The sequence below is a fragment of the Parasteatoda tepidariorum genome, chromosome 2, assembly GCF_982258835.1.
Source record: "Parasteatoda tepidariorum strain Cologne lab strain chromosome 2, Ptep-v5.0, whole genome shotgun sequence".
Classification (NCBI taxonomy): domain Eukaryota; kingdom Metazoa; phylum Arthropoda; class Arachnida; order Araneae; family Theridiidae; genus Parasteatoda; species Parasteatoda tepidariorum.
In genome coordinates this window covers 129,040,341-129,061,352 of record NC_141756.1, presented here as the reverse complement: position 1 = coordinate 129,061,352, position 21,012 = coordinate 129,040,341, and the positions used below count along the sequence as shown (strand labels likewise).

Sequence of the window (21,012 nt, the reverse complement as noted above, 5' to 3'; positions counted from 1 at the left end):
ATGTGGTCTCATCAGGATATAATATTTAGAAAAACATTATATATATATATAGTTTCAGTGACAAAATGTAATACTTGGGAGAATTGCATCATCTACTTTCTCATTGAAAGGCCCCTGACCATCCAGAAGGGAAAGTATCGGATAGATGGAGTGATAAGTCTAGACGGGAAAAGTACCGAATTGATAACTAACACTTTTCCATAGAACAATCAATGCTAGCAGTCATACTTGATCCGGCATCACTCTCAGCGGATATGATATCACTGTTAAACTTATTTCCTTTTTTTCTATTAAATGTTAAGTTTCATTATTAAACTATTGTCTTTATTTCCTCCGTTTTGCTCCACAAACTTCTACATATATATATAATTAATTTTAAAGTTTTTTTTTTCTATTATTAATTAAATTTATATAAGATTGTTTTCTGTTTTGGACATGCTATATTAAAATTTGATCTATCAATTAATTTTTTTAAATTATTTTCTCAAAAATGTTGAATCATGATATTTGTATGTTTAAATAGCTTTTAAGTGTAGTTAATATTTTTTTTTCTAAATAAATAAAAATCAAATTTGAACTTACATAAACTTAAGTTATATTAGAAAGTTTTCAATAAAACTTAATATTTTCTGTTTCATTCTAGCTGTTACAGTTTCTCTAATTTTTGTTGTTGCTTTTTTAAATTCAATAAATTTAAATGAGCTTAATGAAATTAATTTCAATTAAATTAATTTAATTAAATTTAAATTACAGTAAGACCCCGCTTAACGTTGTTTCGGTTTAGCGCTCTTTCATTTCAACCCGGGGATTCCCCGAAATTGTGCGCGGGGACTCCCCCAAATATGTACATAACATATCCGAAACAGTGTAGTTATGTTTCTTGTTTGGTGCGGTGCTGTACGGACGCATTTTTATCATTTGAAACATTTGTTGTCATTATTGTAAGTACATATAAATTTATGTAATACTATAACAATTAATAGAGTTACAAATATTATGATCATTAGTTTTTATCATGAGTGATAATGAAAAACAAGAAAAGAAAGGAACCAGAAAAAGCATTTCACTGGAAACTAAAATGCAAGTGATTAGAAGATTAGATTCTGGTGAACATCAATCTCAAATTAGTGCTGCATTGAATTTGGCAACTTCAACAATAAGGACAATTCTTAAGAATAAAGAAAAGATACTGTCATCGGCAACTGCAACTACGTCAAGCTCTGCAACTAGAATTACTCGTTCTAGTAATAACATTATAGAGGAAATGGAAAAACGACTGTCTATATGAATTGACCACGAAATTGAACGCAATATGCCATTAAGCCAATCGATCATAATGGAAAAAGCTAGAAGAATTTTTAATTACATTCAGGCTAAGGTAAGTGACACAAGTGAAAGTTCCGTTGCTAGTCGAGGATGGTTTAATAGATTTAAACATCGAAATAATCTTCACAACATAAAGATTACAGGAGAAGCAGCAAGTGGTGATACAAAAGCGGAGGCTAAATTCCCAGTGATATTAAAAACAATAATTGAACAAGGAAACTATCCTCCAGAATTGATTTTTAATGTAGATGAAACAGGCCTGTTTTCGAAAATAATTTAAAAACGAATATTTTTATCCCGTGAAGAGAAACTAGCACCAGGATTTAAAGCCACAAAAGATCGCTTAACACTTCTACTGAGGGGTAACGCAAGGGGAGATTTCAAATTAAAACCACTACTAGTTTACCACTCCAAAAGTCCAAGAACGATGAAAGGCATATCTAAATCAACTTTACCTGTAATTTGGGAGTCTAATAAAAAAAAGCATGGATATTTATGAAAATTTTTCAGGATTGGTTCACTGAACATTTCTGCTCGCCTGTTAAACGTTATTGCGAAATTAAAAAACTCAAACAAAGAGCACTACTATTAATTGATAATGCTCCAAGCCACCCAACAAATTTATCAGATTTAACAACATGCATACCAGTCGAAGTGGTTTTTTTTGCCGCCTAACACAACTGCCTTAATCCAACCAATAGACCAAGGCGTTATATCCAATTTTAAGGCTTATTACTTGCGGCGAACATTAAAGCAGATGTTTGACAAAATAGACGGAGAAGAGAAGCAATAATCAATAAGAGAATTTTGGAAAAACTACAATATCATGAATGCTGTAGAAAACATATTGCGTTTATTAATTTGGCTTATATTGTGTTCATTGCAATTTCATTAAGTTTTGGCCAATGTTTATTGAAATTTTCCATGTTTCTTATTGAAATTTCATTACATTTTCGACAATATTCCTGCTTGCACGGTGTTCCGAGTGAACAGGAATGGCGCCAAACAAAAATCACCAAGTTCAAATATATATATTTTTTCAAATATAACGCTGTGAAAAAAAGAAAAAACAAATATACACTTTTTATTAGACATTTTTTTGAAATTATTATTTCATATTTCTAATTCGACATTACTGGAATCTGACTAAATGGCTGGTAATTAAAAACAAGTAAATGTCTAACTTGTTGTATAGGAGTCTGGGCTTGAAATAAAATTCTCCGGCTCAGAAGTTCAGCAAATATACAGCCGACCGACCATATATCGACGGAAAATGAGTAGTGAGAAGCTCCCATAAGCAATTCAGGAGCACGGTAGTACTGGGTCACCACTTCCTGAGTCATGTGTTTAGTTTCTTCATATTCATACACCCTGGCCAAACCGAAATCACAAATCTAAAAAATAAAATTGTTCAAAAAGAGTTATCTTTAATAATCGTATTTTTGAAGATATAAATTAGAATAATTCTGCATATGTTTTTAAAACAAACTTAACTTTCCAAACAGGGAACATACTTAGATTTTGTGGGAGGATGTGAACCTACAGATTTGCTAGAAGAAATCCAAGGAGTCCAAAATTTTAAGGACTTATCAAAATTTAAAAAATTTTGTGCAAAAGATAACTAGACAGTTTTTTTTAAAAAAAAAATTAAAAAGCAGTTATCATAAGGAACTTGCAAAAATGTATATTTTGCATATTTTTTTCTAGCCCTTTTGAAATAAGTTTTGACTTTGTCAAACTTCATCAAGAAAAATAAATAAAGTTATCCCTTTTACACATAAATATATTTTCCAGTTTCAAATATTGTAATAAATCTTGTTAAAGTACAGATGTTAAAGATTAACATAAAAACCTTATATTATCTTTTCAAATTTCCAAATCTTATATTTTTAAATTTGAATACATAAGAAAATCTTAGGCATTTTGAACAAGAAAAAAAAATCACAGTAAATTAATTAAGTTTGCTTGTAACATGTAAAATTAAAATTGTTTGCTGTTATTATTTTTTTCTAACTCTTGCAATTCAAATTTTTTCTCTTTTAAAGTTTTTCTTAAACTATTAGATTTTGACAGCTAAGTCATCTTTTAGTTTCCCTGCTTGAACAGCAAATTCATCAGCGGACTTAGAAAGTTCATCAATGCAACGCAACAATCTAAGGAGTTTCTAAGCACTAATTTGGAAAACTAAGTAGTTCCAAGTACTCCTTGGAGACTTTTTTATTTCCCAGGAGTTTCTAAGAAGTATAAGGACACACTCTGTTATTACTACAACGCACAACTATTTTGCAGGTTCTTTCGGCATCCAATGAAACAACTCAATCAATACAGAGCAATGCATACAGCAGAACCAGACTTGGCAAAAATCATGATTAAAAAAGATTTTTTTCCCTTAAATTGATTGTTTTAATTTAAAACAGAGTTTTTGATTTAAATCAGATTTTTCGATTTAAATCATATTTTTTTCCTTTAATTTTTGTACATATTAACAATGCTAAATAATTAAAAACAAAATGACATTTTAAGTACATAATATCTCTAACTTAAAATAGCTAAAATCAAGAAAAAATAATCACTGAAACAATAAAATCATAACCATTTTTATTCAAGCTCAACACCTTCATGAATTTGAAAATACCAAGACCCAATTTATCAGCTACGTATCACGAATTAAATTATAATGATTTAGATTGGGAACAATAATAATTGTTCTTAATTACTCTTCCTTATTTATAATCGCAAGCTGCATATTTAATAAGTTTTAAAAGCTCTTCATTTTTCAGGCTTTCCTTCCCCATTAGGCTTAAGAATATTTTAAAAATGATGTTAGTTAAAATTATAAAATTTAGCTTTTGTTGTGTTTGCTATCTTTTACCGAATGATAAGATTTACATATTTTAATAAAATGCAAAAGTTAAAATTGTAAACAAAAGAAATCTAATTTAGTTAGCTAACTATCTAGTGATTTTAGGTAGCACAGCAGGTAGTTTGAATTATACTTAATTTAAAAGAAGTTATTTGCATAAAAATAATCTGTCAAATTTCCCGAACATAAGCAATATTGTCTACAGGTCTCAATTTGTTAAGCAATATTTTCCATTAAAATAGTTATTTTCATAATTTAATGTTATGTTTTGCTTAGAATACTCACAAGAAGTGAGAAAAAAAATTTTGCATTTAAATTATATTTTTTAAAAAATTATTTATAGGTGTCATTATTGTCCCCAACACAAAATGTTACAGAGATAAATGCATACATATTCTGATAAAGTATGACTGTCTACTTGAATAATCTTTGTATGTGTCCTCCTTTGTGTAATTACAATAAAGCACTTAAGATGACTCTAGTTGAATAAAATATAACTTCCAGGTTACACTGTAATGTTTAGAGCCATTTGTTTCAAGGTAAACTTTAGTTTAAAATAAGATCTGCTTCATATTGAATGTAATTATTGTTCCCCTAATTTTTATCAAAGAAATTAAAAGCAAGTAAGAAAAAATTTGATTTGTACAAAGTTTAATAATTTACTTTTTAAAATATGCATGGCATATTTAAAGAAATAAATTAATTTTTCATCTATTTGGCAAAAACTATTGTTTTGTAATGACTGCTCCCACTTAAAATGCACTTAAAAAGGATAGTAATTAACAAAGGATTAATTATTTGAAAATTTTTTAAAGTGTTTGATTCATTTGGTTATATTAGTACATACTTAGTTTATTATTTTTTTTGTCAGAATTCAAACAATAAAAGAGCATTATTAATTGACAATAAGAACATTGTAAGTAAACATAAAAATACATAAGAGCAAATTTCTGACTGTTATTAATATTATTGAAAATTAAGTTAAAATACAAGAGTTTAGATGAGTTATGAATACATTTTCTTTTGTGGTGCTACAATGGTCTCAAAAATGAAAAGCTAAAAAAAAAGTTTTTTTCAAATTTTAATTTTAATTTTATTTATTATTCTTTTAAAATTTTTGTTTGGAAGTTTGCTTGGCATTTTTGTGTTTCTTTTTCACTTTCATTAAGAATTGAAAAATTCAGAATATTTGCAAAATTGCTTTAATCTATAATTTTAACAGCACAAATATCTGAATCTTGTAATTTTCATTTTTGTCACTTTGTGTATAGAAAAGAGTGGACATAAATACAAATTTGGTAATTAAAAAAAAAAAAAAAAAAACAATGATAAGTATTATAGAAATTAATTTCAGTTTTATTATTCATTGGCATTCTTTTAATTTTAGATAAATCATATAAATAACGGTGATAAAAGAAGATTAAGAAAATAATTTCTTTCGGAGTAAAAAGTTAACTGAAATTTTACAGTTTGCTTTGGATGAAAAGTTTTATTGCGGCAAGCACAAGATATGGGTGATTCTCATGAAATATGACAATTTACAGTCTCTTGCTCCAAGATCTAATACTATACTACTAAAAGAACTTTTTTTTTTAAATTTAATAAATAGCATTGCTGTTAGCATTTTAAAATGACCTTGCACTAGCATTGACTGTTTTGTATATATATAAATTTTAATTGAATTTCAAAATATCATTATCCTGGCATGTCAGAAATAATATTTCCAAAAGTAACTAGCTTCAAAACTTTCCATAAATTTTTCAATATCTAATTTTTTTTAATCTCAACCTGCGTAAGCATTTATAGAATATACGCAGAGAGTATTATTTACAAAAACTTTATTGAAAAAAAAAATTTCTGTCAATAAATAATTCTGTTTGTCACATGAAAATCAGTCATTTTCCTGGTTACTTTTATTTAGTGATTTATAACCAAAATAGATAGCGCCAGCAATCAATATCTTATGTTAATAGAATGCTTAGAATACTATCCTATCTGAACATGTCTTATTGCATGAATAAAGAACCAACTTACTGGTTCAAAATCTACTTCAAAAAGTTTTTCAAGGTGCGTAGCTTTCTATGTTGTTATTTTCCTGTCTTCTTGAAATCATTAATATCATAAACTACATGCATTTACCAGAGATATTTCAAGAAATCCTGTTGTTTTCGGCGGAATGTAAATGTCTTAGGCCGAAATGTTAAAGTTAAATGCTATAAAGTGACAAATTGTCATTATCCTGGCTTATGAATGGCAGGACATTGACACAGTTACCAGAAATTTTTTAAACAGTATAACGAAAAGAGGGAAAGCAATATTAACCTAATACCAAGTTCATGTAAGATTGTAATATACTTGAATGTAATCAAATATATTTTTTTTTAATTTAATGATTGATTATTATAAACAATTTTATTCTGTACATATCAGCAACAAAAACATTTTTGATTCTTTCTACAGTGGATAAAAGAATTAATTTAAACAATTCATGGTCTATTCAAAGCAAAGGCTTCAGTTGAGTTACTTACTATTAGCTTAAAATGACAGTTTTTTCAAACTTCTAAGCTAATATGTCATTTTCCTGGAATTCAAAATTTGGTGAATTTCTATTTTTTTTTTTTTTTTCTTGAGCAAATGATGTCAATAAACTACACTGCTGTCTGTAAGATATTAATAAATGTAACTAAATAAACATACAAAAAAAAAATTTGAATATTTTGAAGACTTTAAATATGAAAAAATATTTTGTTCCGAATTGTCATATTTCCAAAGAATCACCCGAATACAAGAAATAAAATTATGAGTCATATAAAAAATGCCACCAAGACTGATTCTTACCGAATAATACAAATTTCGAAAAATACAAAATTATATTTAAGAGTGTAAAACAAACAACATTTTTTTAAATTCATTATGAAGCAGATGAAAGAGAAAAAAAAATTTTAAAAAAATATTACCTTGAAATTTAAAAAAAAATACTTTTCCAGTTTACTACTATAATAATTTTTTTTTTTTAAATTGCTGTCCCGTTACACGAAGAGACATTTTTAAATAACAAACAAGGCTTTTGGTTTGGTTATGTGTTTGCTTACAAAATGAGGTCTTAGTTAAAGAAATATATATATAAAAAAAAAGAGATAGAAAGATGTTTTTGCAATGAAAAATTAAAAATTCTTAATGTTACTTCAAATTTTTAGATAAAATAAATTTTCTTAAAAAATACTAATTAAATTTTCAATTAAATATATTAAAAACATTTTCCTATATTTATTTATTAATTGATAGAAAAACATAAATTTTCTTCTTATGATTTTAAAGCAAATGAGGGGACAATAATTACATATTTCTATGTAATTGCAACTTAAAACTGTCACTAAATTTTTCATTTCTAGTTGTTGTTAAGTATGGTCTTAATGGAAAAATTATCAACATTAAGTAAATTATGAAAATAATTTTTCCTTATTGTCTTATGCAAAAATTAAAATTTTGAGAAAATTGCCCTTATCCAATACAATAACATATTTACCCTCCTTTTTTGTCCCTTATTTAATTATTACGACATTTAATTAGATCCAATAATTGAAGCTCTTATTAATTGACACTTATTTTAATAACTTTTTTAATACTTAAAGTTAATATCCTTTCTATGTTTGGAAACTTTGGCAATACAATACAATAAGATATAAATTAAAAAATTTTTTAAAAAAACTCAAACTATAATATGCATAAATTTCATTCTCTTATAGAAAGAGAGAAGAAAACTAAACAACTACAATTTATGTTAAGGTGCCTCACTACCTTGAAAAGTCGAATTTCGATGAAATTTTCAAAATTGAGATTTTTTACTTTTAAAAATATTTGGAATCTTATCTTTCGATTGGCGGTAAAATTTCGTTGATACGATAATTCTAACCCGAGATATGTGCATTTGAAAAAGTATTAGTTTCAGTGAAAATCCACCGGATGTGAAATTTCGAAACCGAAACTAATCATGCTTTTGACAGATTCAGTGCATAAATCATTGTTTTCCATTTTTTTTTTGCTTTTAAAGAACTTTTTAAAGTAATTATAAACAATTCGAAATATTTTAATAGTCTGTATTGTTTTTATTACTTCAAATATGGCAACAAGAGATTGTTGTCATTTGGCTCTCTTGTGATTTCGATTGTTGTTTGGAGTTAGTTTTCTTATTTTGATTTGATTTATACAAGAATAAATAGATTTATTTTGGGTTATTTTATAATAATTGTTTTCAGCTGATATGGCAGGAAAAAATTATCGCAATAAAAAGCGAAAGTTCTATGGAAATAGGTATTCAAATTTACCTAACAAAAATAACGTGGATGGCACTGAAAAGGAGAAACTTTCTACTGCTAGTTTCTCTAAACTGAAAGATAAATTACAAACTGTGGAAAACCATGAGCGAGTTTCATATGCTAACATTCAAGGTGATAGAATAATATCGATGGAATTCCTTGTATGTTTACTTTCTGCCCTATCTTGTTCTGAATGTTTTCAGCAATCGCTGTCAATAATTGAAGATTCAAGGTATGGACTTTTGTCAAACTTTACAGTGAAGTGTAACAGCTGCTCTTTTATGGTTCCTTTCCCAACATCAAAGAAAATTGGTAAATGCTCTGAAATCAACACTCTTCTTGTTTATGGGCTGCGATTGATTGGTAGAGGTTACACTGCAGGCAGAAAGCTATTTTCTATACTTGACTTACCTTTCTTAGCGCCATACAGTTTTCAGAAACAAGTGAAAAAGTTATCTGATGCTGTTGTAAAACTGTCCAAAAGCAGCATGAATGAGGCTGCAAAAGAAATAATTGCAATGAAACAGTCTAATGAAGTTGTGACACCTTGTGGAATTTCTGTCGATGGAACTTGGCAACGTCGAGGTTATAGTTCATTGAATGGTTGTGTCTCTGTCATCTCCATTGATACCGGCAAAGTACTTGACTGTGAGGTGATGTCATCCTATTGTAGAATGTGCTTAGCATCAACAAATTCTACGAAACCTCATACTTGCCGAAATCATACGGGCTCTGCTGGAAGTATGGAGAGTGTTGGTGCTCTTAGAATCTTTCAAAGATCGGCTCTACTGAATAGCCTTGAGTATAGAGAGTACTATGGCGATGGAGATACAAAAGCATATGAAACCGTTAAAAATGTATATGGAAAAGACAGTGTTGTGAAGTATGAATGCATTGGACATGTGCAAAAGCGTGTTGGTTCCCACTTACGAAAGGTAAAAAAAAAATACAAAAGGACTTGGCGGGAAAGGCAAACTGACAGATAAGTTCATAGATAAACTACAAAACTATTATGGGATTGCAATTCGGAGCAATAGTGGAAATCTTCTGGAGATGCAAAGATCAGTAATTGCTGCTTTTTTCCACTGTTGTTCTAGCTCAAAAAAGTCAATGCATGTGCAGTGTCCTCCTGGCTTGGAGAGTTGGTGCAAGTACCAGCAGTTTCAGGCGTTAGGAAAAAACTATAAAGAAAATGTCCAAGGTTTACCTGAGAAAGTAATGGCGGCTATAAAGCCAACATACATGAAATTGTGCAATCAAGAGTTGTTGAAAAAATGTTTGCATGGAAAAACTCAGAATCAAAATAAAAGCTTCAATGGTGTTATCTGGCAAATCTTGCCAAAGAATGTTTTTGTTGGACTGGAAACTCTGCAGTTTGGTGTGTCATGTGCAATTTTGCAATTCAACGATGGGTCATGTGGTTTACTATCTGTTTTAAGATCATTTGGAATAAACCCTGGTTATTTCACTACTCTTGCATTCACAGAAATGAACAAACTGCGGTTAAATTCTGCTCACCGACATTCTTTATCGTCTACAAAAATTCAAAGAAAAAAGTTACACGCTTCTAAAAAGCGTAAACTTTCAAAAATCGAACTGACAGAAGGGGTTACGTACCAAAGCGGTTGTTTCTAATTTTTATAAGTGCCTTCTTTTGTTAAACTCTTACTTCAAAACTATTATGTTCTTTCTCTAAACTGTTTTTTTTAAATGTGTGTTATAATACTTCTAAGTCATTATCTTTTATGAAGTGTATGCTTGTTTTTAAAAATGTTATTGACCGAAACTAAATTTTGTTTAATCTTGTAATATAACTAGCATTTCACTTTATAAGAAAGAAGTTCTAACTAGCAAATATATTAAATGTTTACAATGATAAATGATGTTTACAATTTAAAATAAAACATCAAGGTTACTCCTTATTCATATTAGTAAATCTGATAATTCTCATTGGTAAAAACTTAATTAATAAAAAGGAAATAATGTTTTTATGAAAATGTTTCTACTTGAATAACAAAAATGAAGGTGTAAAATATCATTGATATGATTTCCTTGCATATTTATTACAATAAAAAAATTTTTTATGCAATCGTTTACTTTAAATGCCTTTTCTGAAGTTTTGATTTTTTGCAAGTTTTGAGTTACGATTTACACCATAAGTTAAAAAGTTTTAGTCCCAAAGTCTTGAAATTTTGTGTACAGCTTTTTTATAACATTCTTTCAAAGATAGACTAAAATCTTTTTCATAAATATGTATTTTTTTTTGTTTGAGCAATTTTTGTTTATTTTGAACTGTATTTTTTTAGAAATTTTTAAATGAAGCTATTTAAAACGCCATAACTTATAGTTCCTCTAATTTAGAGCTTAGCTTTTAGTCTGTTTTTAAGACACATTAATTACGAGCGTAATAGTGAAGAAAATTGTTCAATAACTTAACTTGAAAAATTTTTAGAGCATAAACAGTGGTTTCATAAAAACATTTTTTACCATATTTTTCCCCAAATTTACAAAAAATAAAATTTTTTTTGCTGAAACAACTGCAAAAAAGCAGTTTTTATACTACAAGGCACCAAAAAAACCCTTAAGGTTTCAATTAATAAGGATTTTTAAAAAAAAGTTGTCGAAGGTGTCCAGATACCTTAAAAGAAAAAATACTGTAGGCTAATAAAAACACTTTTAACATTCCCTTCAGATCAATGTATAAAACAAGTTATAAAAAAAATAAATTCTAGCACAGTAGCAATAAAGAATATTAATTTTAATACGATTAGAATATTTGATGCTGAAATTAGTTTTACAACAATTTCTTTTCAAGACTGGATAGAGCAATGGGAAGAGGAAAAACAATGTTTTTAAAATGAAGCAATGAGAAAAAGAAGAATCAACATACCTTTAAAATACAGTTACTATTGACAAGAAGATTCCCCGGTTTGATATCTCGATGCAAAATATTCGCAGAATGAAGGTATTTTAAACCTGAAAAAAAAATTTTTTTTCATCAAAAAAGAAAAATAATTATCTTGAAATAAGAATAACCCAGGGTTAAGAACAACCTGGAATTAGTAGAGAATTTTTTATTCCGGAAAAAACCCAGAAAAGTCAAGGAAATTTGACCCTGGAAAAATGACCCTTGAATTGAATAAAACCCTGGAAAAATTAAGCAATTTTAAAGAAAAACTGGAGTTTGTTGATTTGGATTTTTTCAAAATTTCGATATTAACTTAAAATATATTACACCCACTTTTTTAGGGAAGAAGTTTATTCCCAAATGGTCAAAATATTGACAACTTAGCAATGCTTTGCTTAGACTAAAACTTGCTCCCTCATAACCTAGTCATTAACTAATTCGGGATGCTGTACAAAACTTTTACATGGTTGTTAAATGGAAGTGAATGGGACCACTAATAATTATTTTATGCTGTTCTGTAACCAACAGACTATTCTTAATTTTGAGTTTTAGTCCATAACACATGTTTTTAAAATTCGAAACAAATGTTTTTAAAAATTTCACTTAATATAAGACTTTTACTAAACTTTTCCAAATACAATCATCAGCATATTGTGGAATTTTTTTTTCTGCATTCCTAAAAAAAAAAGAAAGTTATATTAGTATTTAAAATATACCTCTTAAAGTTTGATATAAAAACACTTTCACATGATCAGTAGACAGAAGTTGGCGAGATGTTATTATCTTGTGCAAGTCTGTTTGCATCAATTCGGTAAGAACATAACTATAAAATGGTTAAGAACACAAAATGTAAAGAGAAACAAAAGATTAAAGGAGGGTTGAGAAATAGATTATACGGAAACAGTACCACTTTCTATATTGCAATACATAAAATCCTATTTTCTATTCCATAGACACATCATTTTAGAACATTCATTCCAGTATAGCAGTGTTTCCCAAAGTGTGGTATACATACCCCCAGAGGAACAGTTTAGTGGGGGTACGCGTTCTTATGCGAAATATCTTGCAACAAACAAAAATTTCAGTTGAAAACAGTTTGAAACAGTTGAGTTTTAGTTGAAAACAAAGGTAGCCATGAAAATTTACGAATTTTTTTATTGGCTATTTTTTGCAGAGTTAACAGTTAATAATTAGTGGTGTTAACAGCCAGTTGTGATTTTTTATAGTAAAAAATGCATTCATTGTTTTATTTGTGGTACACGGCATTACGAAAAATTTAAAAAGGGTACACAAAAGTCATAATTTTTAGAAACACTGCAGTATAGCAACGAAAATATTTGATTCAATATTTTTTCATTTCATTGAAAATCACTATGAGTCAAAAAAGTGTATTTTGAAAACAATATTCCTTCATTCCTTAACAATGACTCACATGAAATCATAAAATTCTTTTGATCTTACAGCACTCTTTGATTCTGTTTGCATCAAAGAAGAGTCGCACGACTCGTTGATTTTTATCCTATGTGGCATTCATTAGTACCATGAGTAAATATTTATGGTATATTACGCATCCATGATCTAACAATCTCATGCTATTTCGTGATGTGTTTTCATTTGAATTGTTACATCAAGCATTGACTGTGTATATATATGTATACATGTCATAGCTTCTATTAATCTTTTAATGTTATCCTAATTAATTATTCTAATCGAAATACTTTCTCACACTTTTAAAAGCCACATCCTGTTCTTAAATCTATTTTTGGCTCAAGTATGCATTTAATTAAAAGCAGGACATTTTTCCCTTTGCTCTCTGTGGGAAACGCTCGATCTATTTCATAAACCAATAGCAACTACTAAGATTTCTCTCTTTCCCTAAATTAACGTATTTTACGGATTATACTTCGCAAGATTTTGCCTAACATATAACCGAGGAGAGCAACTTTTCGTGTTCACTTTTACACACATTCATGACTGCTCTGTCTAATAATTAATAAAAAAATTTTGTACCCTCCTTCCCGGCCTAAGACCTGTTTTAATCCTTCCACTCGGCAACGACGTTATATATATATATATATATATATATATATATATATATATATATATATATATATATATATATAGTACAGAACCCATTATCCGGAAATCAGAAAACCGGAAAACCAAAAAACCGGAACGAAATTCGATAAATTTTCCCACAATTTTTTTAAAAAAAAATTTTTTTTTCCTCATAAGATTTTAGGATTTTTCTTTCTTTTTTGAAAGATGTTTACCTTACCATCATTTCAGAAATAATCATTAGTGAATTACCTCATCGTTTTTTCTTATTTTTAAGATTATTTCCAAAAAAAATTTTTTTTTGTTGGGTTTAACACTAAAAAAACGGCTTTTTGTAGCGATTCAGAAAACCGGAAAAATCAGTTATCCGGAATAGCGATAGTCCCGATCGTTCCAGATAATCGGTTCTCTACTGTGTGTATATATATATATATATATATATATATATATATATATATATATATATATATATATATATATATATATATATATATATATATATATATATATATATATAAGTTCAAAAAGTAGAAAACATGAAAAAATTATAGAACATTGAAGAAAAGGGAGAAAGAAAGAAAAAATAAAAAAAAATCCAAAAAAAAAGGGAAGAAAATTTTTTTTATAAAAATCTGGAAAATAAAAGATATCTTTTCATCAGCTCACACGATTATATCTCCAAAAAGGAGCGCTTTCTAATATTGAATCAATATAGCCAAAGCAAAATATATCAATACAATAGTGTGAGGGGCATTAAAAAAAATTTTTTTTTAGAAACAAATAGAACACATTAAGTAAAAATATCACGTAAAAACAGAAAATAAAATGTAAAGAAAAAGCAGAACAAAATATAAAACACAATCCATAAAGCTAGTAGAAAATTCAAATGAACTTACATGAACGGGAAACTTTTTACGATGATTTAAAATATTTTTGTAGCAAGATTGCCAGATTACGAAATATGAAAACAGAAGCACAAATTGAGATAAAAGCGTAAATAGAGGAGTTTGGTTTTATAGTGCGTGCTTATCGAAGTACTGAAGTGCATTTGATTTGTTACCAAGGATGGCCCGAAAATGGATGTGCACAAGGTAATATTATACTGGATAATTTAAAGAAGTTGACAGTTAATAATTTTAGAAAATTAACTTTTATTTAAGAAAAAAATAAATAAAGCGAGAGAGAGAGAGAGAGAAAGAAACATGAATGGCCAGTTCTGTGCATAATTTTAGTCACGGATTTGCATAAAACTTATTGCTTTTTTTAAAATTTTCTCCATTTTTTTTCTTTTTGGTTTATCTATTATGCTATATATCAGAGCTAAGGCTAGTTTATTAATTTTAACTTTTTATAGAATATTTTTGTTTAACTTCACTTTTTCTGTTTTTGCTTAAATAAAGGATTATAAATTACAATTGATATTTCAAGAAGTGATGTTAATTTCTACAATAACAGAGAAAGCTGTTCTGACGACTCAAAGAAGTTTTTTCCTTTTAAAATTTTAAACAAAAATAAGATATGCCGCATTGATTTAAACATTTAATTGTATTAACTTTTATTATTCTTTAACCAATTATGAAGAGAGACAAAAAATTCACCTATGAGGAACCTTAGATAAATGTGACAAACTTTGATCGACATTTAAAGCATTCTATATTAAGCATATAATATGCAAAATTACAAAAAAGGATACATCTCTGGATAGATATCCATGTTAATAGACTGCAAAACATCTAAAGCCGACAACACCTGAAAAATTAAAATGACATTTCATTTCAATTTAAAAGAGCAAAAAAAATATATATACAGTTTCTGGCCAAACTATAAGATTCGATGTAAAATCTTAATTATCATGTGATACTATACAGCTTTATTGTTTTTACGAGACTGTTCGCACACTTGTTTATGTTCGCGAATCAGTTGGTTTATATGGTAAAGCAGTACGTTATATACAAAAAATAAATACAAATGGAAAGTATATTAAAAATCTCCTGAATAAAAAACCATTAAATGTATGCTTAAATATAAAAGTATAGTATATAAACTCCTGCAAAACGTGTAATTATAAAACACTATAGAGCTATTCTAATAATTGGGTCTAATTATTGTAATGTACTAATACATTCTATATATATATAATATATCGTCTGATTTAACCAAATGTCTAATTTATATTATATATCGCCTAATATAACCAATTGATACACGAATGTAAACAAGGGCAAACTGGTTTCAATCCTGTAAACAATAAAGCAGTATAGTATAATCTGATAATTAAGATTTTACATAGATTCTAATATTCCGTCTAATAATTTGGTCAGGGACTATATAGACATCAAAAATAATAGTATATTAAAAGAAGAAACAAAAAACTAACAAATTTCCTAGTAGATTAATCCTAATGCTTTTAAAGTAGAAAAATTATAACAGACATTTTTATTTCTTAACTATGCACTTTAAACAATGTCAATGAAAACGAATGAATTGCAAATACTGAAAAATAACATAAAATAAGTCAAATTGCTTTAAAACATCCATTGAGTCATTACTATTATATTACTTTTGACAAAAAGAATGTGCACTTTAAAATTATTTTTACTCTGACAAATTTGTCATCAAAATTGATTATATATTCTCTCCTTATTTTTTATTAATAACCATAGAACAGATATCAAATACTTTCCTGATGAATAACATCATAAATTATTGATTTTTTATCAGATTTTTGTTTAAAAAAATCATTTAAAAATTATTATTAAAATTTCTTTTTTGTAAATATTTCAATATAAATAAATTTTAACAATATATTTGAAACTAAATTATGACATACTTGTTTTATATAAACACATAAAACACTCGATTATATAATTCAGAGTTAACGAAAATAGAATATAAATATATCATTATTTAAAACCTAAAAATCAGTTAAAATAAGTAAAATAATAATTTAATTTAAAATTGTGTGTTCTTATTTTCTATTTTTCTAAAAACAAAATGACAAAATCAAGCTTAAAAAAATGAATAACAAGTACTTTTATATATTTTACTAGAATTACTTATTTATTAAATTTTTTTTACTTCTTTATTAACTTTTTATTCCATATTAGAATAGTTTTATTTTAATTTTATATAAACTTTCCAATTCAGAAGTATAATTGCATTGTTAAAATAATATGTGACTTAAAGAAGCTTTAAAAATGAAATTCGGGAGGATTTTTATTACAACTAGTTTCTTTACAAACAACAACAACAACAAAAAAAATAATAATAATCGGCATCCAAAAACTTATTTTAAATATCGATCAGAAAAATATTTGCAAAGCAGCTATTTTCTAGGACTTTGAATACAGTTAACATGTCTTATAAACCAGTGAGTTGATATTTAATAAATGTAGTGGTAGTTCTAGCATATATTTAATAGTGGTAGTTATAACACCCCCACACCAGAATTTTATCAGGCATAGAATTCGATGAATGGATACCACTGGTTGATTCAATGCGGTTTTGGAAAAGACTGAGAGAGCCGTATAACATTCAACAAGTTTTGAGCATTTGTCATGATAGCCGTATTACAGGGCACGTAGCCAAATCTTAAAAAAAAAGCACCCTTTAATTACTTTTTAAGCACTAAAAATATTTTTAAACACCCATATATATTAACAAAATGTAAAATAATTTTTAAACCTTTACCTGATCAGGATAAAATAATTAGTTTCTGACAAAGAACTTTTTTCTTGATTACATTAGCCACCAATTATGGATTTGATTTCAGAGGCCCGAAATTGAGAACATCTTGCAAAATGCAGCAGAGTGGCACATGAGAGTGCAAGAATCTCGCCAAACCTAGCTCAGTAGATGCACATGCGGACTCTCAACTATTTCATCAAACATGCATTGGCGCCTTCATAGGGTAGGGACCGACGGTAGGTGGAAATGCATTGTGTTAGAATTAATTTTAAAAAGTTTAAAAGAACAATGTGAAAACCACGCTTTCGCATAATACGCTTCAAAAATCGACATGGTAAAAAATAAAAAAATCTCTTTTTCGAAAAGGGAAAATTAAGCACTTTTTAAAAACACCCAATGAAAAAAGCATCTTTAAGGGCTTTTAAAAAAACGAAAATAAGCACTTTTAAAACTTCTTTTTTTTTCAGCAGCTAGCGTCATGAATTTGTAAGTCACATTTAGAATTACAAATTAGAATACAATGTTATTGCAACCTGAAGAGAAAGTAGATGGAAGAGTGAATTTTTAAACTGTTCACGGCCTGTAATTTATTTTGCTATACATTTTGTAACTTAGGTGATATTTTAAAGGAAGAAAGAAAAAAAAAACGTTTCTTATTTAAATTTCATAAAACCTCTTATAATTCAAGAAATATAAATAAAATCTGATAAGATACAATATCAAATAAATATTGAAACTTATTTTGTACTATAATGGTTTTGCTTTAATTTTTGTTTAAACCCTATAAATTTTTTAAAATTAAAATATGTATGCATTTTTTAAAAATTTTTATAATGAGAGTATGACAGTTTTCTTTGTTAGAATTTTTATTTCTCCTTCCCAATATTTAGACATGTATTTTTCTAATAAATCTGTTATTGATAAAAAGGGGGAAATATTAGAATAAGTATCAGTTTATTTTCTTTTTTGACTGAATTCTAATAATTAAAAGCATTTAAATTTAATTTTCAAATATACTATTTATCTTTTTAATAGAAAAAATTCGTGCTTAGAACACTAATGTTTAAATAAAAATTATCATATTTTCTGCAAACATGACTAGATGTGTGTGGCCCTTAATAAGTTAACCAGCTCGGCTAGTGGCCCTTCACTCAAAAAGGTTGTACACCCCTACATCACACGGAAATAAATAAATACAACATACGTATGATAAACATGATGCTAGGGCTATGAACTGATTTAGTTTATTTTCGGTATTACTAGTTCTGGTCTGAGGCAAGTAAATGAAATTGTTATTCCAAAATAGTTAATATGTTCAAAAGCATGAAAAACTTGACCTAACTCTATAAAATTTCAGAATATATTTATACACATCAATTTAAAACTGAACTATTACTGAGTCTCACATATTTTTATGTTGCATCTCTAATTTAGAAGCAGCAATTGCTGTTTATTTTTTAAAATTTAATTTTTTTAGTTATAATTTTCAGTGTTGAGCATAATCTTGTACGTCTTTACAATTTAAAACTCCTTGAAAACGTTTTTTGCAATAACAGGACTTTATTTGCACAAATTCACAAAAGCAGGACCCTGGTTGAAAGAATGTGACTTAGCGTTTATTTTATATTTACAAATTATGAGTAATTTTTTCACAATTTTACAAAAACGGAGTTTTCACAAAATGTCTGGACAGACCCCTGGAAACCAAATATTGAAAAAATGAGCAAGCAAAATTGCAAATGATCATTTTAATTAAAAATTTAAAGTACATTTTTATTTAAAAAAAATTCTTCAAAAAAGTAGAATCATTCAAGCAATTGCGTAAAAATGTTTATATGCAAAATTATAATTTATGTCTAAAATACAGACACGGCAATTAATTACAAAATGACTGAATATTCTAAATAAATAAAGACTTACATTGTCATGCTTGAAAAAACAAAGCATTTTGATTTCTCTGTAGACACGCTTGCAGGACACTAGATTTTGAAAAATGTTAGGCATCTTCTTCAAAGCTAATTTCTTTCCATCCCTTGGATCAGTTACACACCTAAACACACAAAAAATATACGTTTTACATCTTCAAAGTTGCATAAAACTATTTTATTGTTCAGGTTCTCGCTAACAAAAATCTTAAGCGAGAGGAATCTCCATTTATCCATTATCAAAGATGGGTGTCTATGATCGAGCAGAACACTAAAATAGAAGAGTAGATCAGAAATACCAAGGTTCTTTTAATAGGGATTGTCGACGCTTAATTGATGGCAAAGCACTGCTGAAGCTTTCCCACTGTTGAGCCTCCATTTCAGGAAGAGGATCGTTCCAGTCAAGCTTAAGACACCACAATTGTTGTAAAAAGATTTTCGCTTTTGTGATCACCGGACCCAATATACCAAGAGGGTCGTAAATGCGTGCTATTATTGACAGCACTGATCTCTTTGTTGGTGGTACAGTACTTTCAATGGAAGTTTGGAAAGCAAAATTATCATCGGCAGGTTTCCAAATTACACCGAGTGTCTTTGTCTCATCTTGGAAATTATAGTTATTGTCAGACCCTGTTAATTCCGGGTTGTTGCAGTACCACTTGTGCAGGAGCATACCTGCACTGTTTAGAGCCTTTGATAACTCTAACTGCAATTTTTTTGCTTTACTCAAGGAGTCAGCACCACTCAAAACATCATCGGCGTAAAAGACTTTTTCTAACACTGGACAAGCTAGAGGATAGTTGTTAGACTCATCTCTTGCTAATTGCAATAAAACTCTTGTGGCTAGGTATGGTGCACTAGTTGTGCCATAGGTGACAGTTTTGAGTTCGTACATCTTAACTGGGTCATCTACTCCCTCCCTCCAAAGAATTCTTAAAAGTTTGGTTTGACTCTGATCTATTAAAATCATTCTATACATTTGTTTGATGTCAGCTACAAATGCATAAATATGTTTGCGAAAATTTGTTAATATTTTAAATAGATCTTCTTGAATAACTCCACCGTTATATTGTATAGAGTTGAGTGAATTACCTAAAGTTGTTGGTGAGGATGCATTAAACACGACACGAAGCTTTGTTGTCATTTTATCCGGGCGATAAATTCCTAAGTGTGGAATATAATAGGTTCCTGCTTCTTCCTCACATTCCAAAACTTCGGTCATATGACCTAATGTTTCATACTCGCGCAAAAAATCTCTATACAAACCTAGATATTCAGGATCTTTTAAAAACCGATTCCACAGAGAATTTAATTTTTTAAGCGCGATATCTTTTGATTTTCCCAAACACCTCGGATTATCTTTTAATGGCATTTTTACAATATACCTCCCCGTTTTATCTCTTTTAACGTTTTCCTCAAAGTGTTTTTCGCAAATTATTGCTTCTTTATTTTTGGGTACCTCACACTGCACCTCCTCTATATCCCAAAATTTCTCTATATTTTTGTTTAGTTCAGTATTATCCTGAATAAAACCACAGTGTACCCTTTCCTCTGATTCCACGGGAACGTTACCACAAGCCACGTATCCAAAAACTGTATTTTGAAAAATCAAAGTACCATTATGAGGATAAATTTGACTTGGCAGCAATAATTCGTAAAATATCTCAGCACTTAAAAGTACATCGATACGACTTGGAACATTAAAGTTTTCATCGGCTAGTTTAATAAACTCTAATTCAGGTAAATTTATCTTTATCACTTTTGACGGCATAAAATCTGTAATTTTAGGTACAATTAAAAAATCTAAATCTCTTTCAAAACTTCCCTCAAAATTAGAAATTGTAGCATTAACAAAGGATTTAATTGTTGTGAATGTATCACCTAAACCGCAAACCGTTATGTTTGTTTTTTCTTTCTTTAAGTTTAAGC

The 21,012-nt window shown here is 28.2% G+C and overlaps 1 protein-coding gene across 2 annotated transcripts in view; it reads right to left on the bottom strand.

Moving 5' to 3' along the window:
* LOC107441361 (serine/threonine-protein kinase NLK) overlaps window positions 1-21,012 on the bottom strand; it is a 44,524-nt gene that overhangs the window by 18,003 nt on the left and 5,509 nt on the right. Inside the window, exons 2-6 of one of the 2 annotated variants that reach the window (XM_087158382.1) lie at window positions 19,079-19,208; window positions 15,165-15,220; window positions 12,130-12,236; window positions 11,396-11,481; window positions 2,511-2,720 (exon numbers count right to left, since the gene is read on the bottom strand). In XM_087158382.1, the coding sequence (XP_087014508.1) occupies window positions 2,511-2,720; window positions 11,396-11,481; window positions 12,130-12,236; window positions 15,165-15,220; window positions 19,079-19,208 (589 nt within the window). The remainder of the gene's footprint in view (window positions 1-2,510; window positions 2,721-11,395; window positions 11,482-12,129; window positions 12,237-15,164; window positions 15,221-19,078; window positions 19,209-21,012) is intronic. The other variant, XM_087158383.1, reaches the window with a different exon arrangement.